Here is a 4,262-nt window from a genome sequence, read left to right as displayed (position 1 = left end):
CGCGGCGCCGGGGCCGCGGGGCGGGAGGACTGGCCCGGGGCGGGCGCGCGACGCACCGGCCGAGCCCTTGGGCGACGCGGGGCCCGGAGCCGCGGGGGGGGGGCGGCCGCGCTCGCAGGGGGCCCACGACGCGCGCCGAAACCCGCCAGCCTCGGAGCCTGCGAGCTCTGGGCGGAGGGGCCGCGCGGTGGCCGGAGCTGTCCCCGCCCCGGAGGCCGCGGCGGGAGTCCATCCAGGGAAGGGGCCATCGCGACCCAGTCGGCGCGCGCAGGGGACCCGGGGCGCGGGGCCGGGAGGAGACGCCGGCCCAGCCCGCGCCCCGCAGAGCTCCGTGCCCCGTAGGGAAGGTTCAGAAAAGCCTCCTGTCGTTCCCCTTCCTGGGCTTAATCAGGTCGCGCACAGGGCACGCTCTCGGGGCGCTGAAGCTCCCCGTGCAGAACTCCGGTTCCCACGCTCCCATCGAAGCCCTTTCTTTTCCACCGTGTACGGGTGTCACTCATCGGGCCCCTGTCGCTTCCACTTTTCTCCTCCCCGCCCCCGTCACGAAAAAGAAAAACATCCTCTCTGTTTTCAGGCTTCGAGGTGTCCATGTCCGCGAGCAGCAGAACCACCATTATTTCGTGGAAAGCCCGTGATTTGCCGAGCTCAGATTGACCGGCTCCGCTAATTACAGGACGGTCTGTGGTCAGGGCAGGGGAGGGGAGGAAACGTGGTTCTTCTTCTGCACCCGAAAGAGCCTCATCCGCCAGCGCAGCCCGTCCTCCTGGTTCACACAAGGCGTCTTAGACCTGCCTGCAATCTGCTGTCCCAGCATCTTTATCACCAGGAACAGAAGGGACCCTAAAAGCTGACCAGTTGTCACTCAATTAACTGAAACCATTTTCCCTTCGATATTTAGGAAATAAAATCCTTCTCTTTTCTCATTTTTTAAAATGTGTCCAAACATGGGTCCTGCTATTACACACCCTGCAATTCAACATTCAAAGCAGATTTTTTCAAAGTTCTAACACAGGGAATCCGTGAAATGTCAGCAGAAGGTACAAGAAAAAATAGTAATAATAATAGTAATAATAATAATAATAATAATAGTATTATTAATAATAATAATAAAAATAGTAATAAAAAATAAGTAATAAAAATAGTAATAAAAATAGTAATAAAAAATAAGTTAAAAAATAGTAATAATAATAATAATAAACAGAACCATATAAGGAACAGCCATCTTCGGACCTTGAAAGTAATGCAGAGACAAGTCCAGAATAAAAATGGGAGGATTCTAGGAGATGGCACAGAACACTTCTTTATAAAGCATAACTGTTTCAAAAGTGCAACAGAACAGAATGTAAGGATGTTCTATCCTCTTAAAAAAAAAAAATCATGGAGCCATGCAAAAATCTGCCTCCTCTTCTCTATTGGAAAATTTCTGCTGGAAATTTGTATTAAAGGTGAGAGTCACATTCCTCATAAGGAAGGAGCAGCAAATGACAACTGCTTTAAAAAAAATGTGCATCTCTACATGGGAAGCTCTATGCAAGGTGTTTTGCTTGTATTTTTCTTGTTATTGTTGTTAATCATAAAAGCCAAAGAGATAGACATTCTTGTACCCTTTTTATAAGTGAAGAATTATAGATGCAGAAAGGTTTGAAAACCATCAAAAAAGCAAACAGACTTACCCAAGTTTACAGATCAAATAATGGTCCAAAAGGAATTCAAGCCCAGGCCTGTCCATGTAACACTCCTTCCATCCCACCCTCCACCCTGTGACTATTTACCCCAAAACAGCAGGTCAGTTTCTCAGGTGCTTTCAAATAGAATAGTGGAGAAAATTTTAGGAATTATCCACAAAAGCCATAGCAGAATAAAGTCTTATTTCCAGTAAGTGACTCAGGCCAGTTCTACACATCGAGTGAAATAATGGTAGGACAAGGGCACATTCAGACAATAATTTCTAGAAGTTTGGGTCACATAATACTTTTAAGAATAATTGTGCCTCAGAACCAGGAAGATGAATGACAAATCTACGTTTCTGGGACCTTCCTGCCCATGGTAGCTGTAGTGACTACAGACTCCAGTATCACTTTAACTTTATGAATCTAGGCTAGTGTAGTTAAAGGTTATCAACCTTTTCTTACACTTGGAAAAATGCTCTTTTATTTATTCTTATCCATGGAAGATAAACAACTTGGTTTAAAAAACACTTTTTTCATTTCTCCCCTAAAGCAAATAAGAAAGAGTTAAATTGCACCCGCTTGCTGACAAGGACTTGGCTGAACCATTTCTTCAAAGGGCCCCATGACTGAAAGATCCTGTCTCTACTAAGTTAAAATCGTTAGTGGCTTCCTAAGTGGCAGTGGCCCCCCTGCACCACTGCGTGGCGCCAGCACCCTCTCCGCGGGTCAGCGGCTCCCAGAGCGTCCAGCCCTGTGTGTGAGCTTGATCAGGAGACCAGGAGACAGGGAAAGCCTCCATTGTCGGGTACTAGTATAATAGTCAGGAGAGTACCTAGCGATAGTTAGAACTGATATTTCACACTATTTATTCTTTACAGATTTTTATAATATTCATACCTTAACTCCCCCTTCTTTGAAATCTGCATTGTACAACCACGAACCCTTGGTTTCATAATAATATTTCAATTCAAAAATCTTTGCCTGTAAAAAGTTGACGCTTGTAGTACTGTTGATTTTTTTGGGTTATATTTGAGGACTTAAAGTCTGAACTAGCTTCCGTTTCTTTTTTGTTTTTTTTTTAACACTTAGTCCTCAGCAAAAAGCTGGAGCCCTCTTCTTAGAGAGCAGCCCTATCAAGGAGCATGCAGTGGTATTTTATTGGTTTTTATTGGTGGTTTTTATTGCTGTTCGTGGAATTAAATGCTTTTCTCTCTTTCGTTTTAGCCAGAGGTATTTGTTTCATTTCAGCAGAGAAATGTTTTACTATCTGAAAAGCTACTTTCTGCAAATTCAAGGTTATAAATGAGTGGTACTTTTGACATCAAAATCTCCTAGTCTATTTAAGATGAGATTCTGTTTTCAGATATTCAACCAGGAAGTTTTTCAGAGGCTCAGTTTTCCTCCACAAAATGAGAGACTTGGAATAGGAAACTTTCTTTCCTTATAAAAGACTTTACAGATCTAAAATTTGGATCCAACACATCTGTGTGAAGAGGACACACACCTAAATCCTTCCTCACCCTCCTCAAGCACCTTGATGTCACCTGTGGGAGGAGAGATGCCCTATCCTTCAAGCTTTGCCACGTTGTGTCTGAACTCTGATGTGCAATGCAGTCAGAAAGCAAAAAGACAACCCATAGGACCGTCTGAGTAGTATCCCACTATTCCACCTAAGGCACACTCATTCATCAATTCAACATATATTTGTAGAGTCCCTGCAGTTGCTGGGCACCTGCAACTAAAAGTCTCTTGGTACCTTTGGAAGCCCAGTAAGTAAGAGCCCTTCAGGGGATTACGGGGGAGGAAACGTAATTTTCCCTCTACCCTTCTGAGTGTTTAGCTGAGACCCCTAAAGGTTAACAAGGGAAAAACAAACAGAAGTTTATTAACATGTGTATCTCATGTATACATGAGAGATATCCGGGGAGAAATGATCTCTCTCCAGGGTGAGATTCAGGATGAAACACCATCTTTGTAGGGAAAGGGAAGTGGGGATGCAGCCTTTTAGAGGATAATAAATTATTTTTAGGAAAAATGAATGGGCCCTTAGAAGAAGAGATGGGAGATATGACAGTTGGTGACACAGTTTGTCTGATGTCTGATGTCAACTTCTAGTCTCCTCTCCTGTGACCAGTCTTTCCTGGTTGAGGAAATGTCCAGGAAGAAGATTTATGACAGTTGAGTTCCTTTTAGAGGATCTGTCCTTGGGCAGGGAAGGGAAGTTCAGAGAAAGCCTCTCCCTGCACTGGCTGTTTTTCAAGTGACTACAGCTCAAAATAATCAATATACCAAGGTGGCAGATTTGGGGGCGACATATTCTGCTACCCTTCAGGATCATGGCAAAGATGTTTCTAGAAACAGGAGTTGAGGAATATCTTTGCAAATGTATATTTTGTTTAGTGTTCTAGAATTTAATCAATGTCTACCGTAGTGGAAACAGACAGAGATATGACCAAACCCAAACCTGGAAGAAAAGGAGCAGAGTTTAAAACACTGATCTTCATCTAGGCATCTCCATCCACTTCCCACTCCCTTGAATCATAGTAATTCCTTAAAGCTTTCTGAGTTTCCATTTATCTGTCCAAAAGTCAC

General features: G+C 44.2%; 1 protein-coding gene across 1 annotated transcript in view; it reads right to left on the bottom strand.

The window, feature by feature from the left end:
• LOC114900934 (interleukin-1 receptor type 1-like) overlaps positions 1-248 on the bottom strand; it is a 3,431-nt gene extending 3,183 nt beyond the window's left edge. Inside the window, exon 1 of the mRNA XM_029232496.1 lies at positions 57-248. Coding sequence (XP_029088329.1) covers positions 57-248 — 192 coding nt within the window. The remainder of the gene's footprint in view (positions 1-56) is intronic.
• Between the last annotated feature and the right edge of the window lie 4,014 nt (positions 249-4,262).

Source organism: Monodon monoceros, unplaced genomic scaffold (genome assembly GCF_005190385.1).
Source record: "Monodon monoceros isolate NGI ecotype Baffin Bay Population unplaced genomic scaffold, NGI_Narwhal_1 Super_Scaffold_19, whole genome shotgun sequence".
In the NCBI taxonomy this organism is placed as follows: Eukaryota; Metazoa; Chordata; class Mammalia; order Artiodactyla; family Monodontidae; genus Monodon; species Monodon monoceros.
The sequence above is the reverse complement of the archived record's forward strand: the minus strand, read 5'-3'. Positions and strand labels throughout refer to the sequence as shown.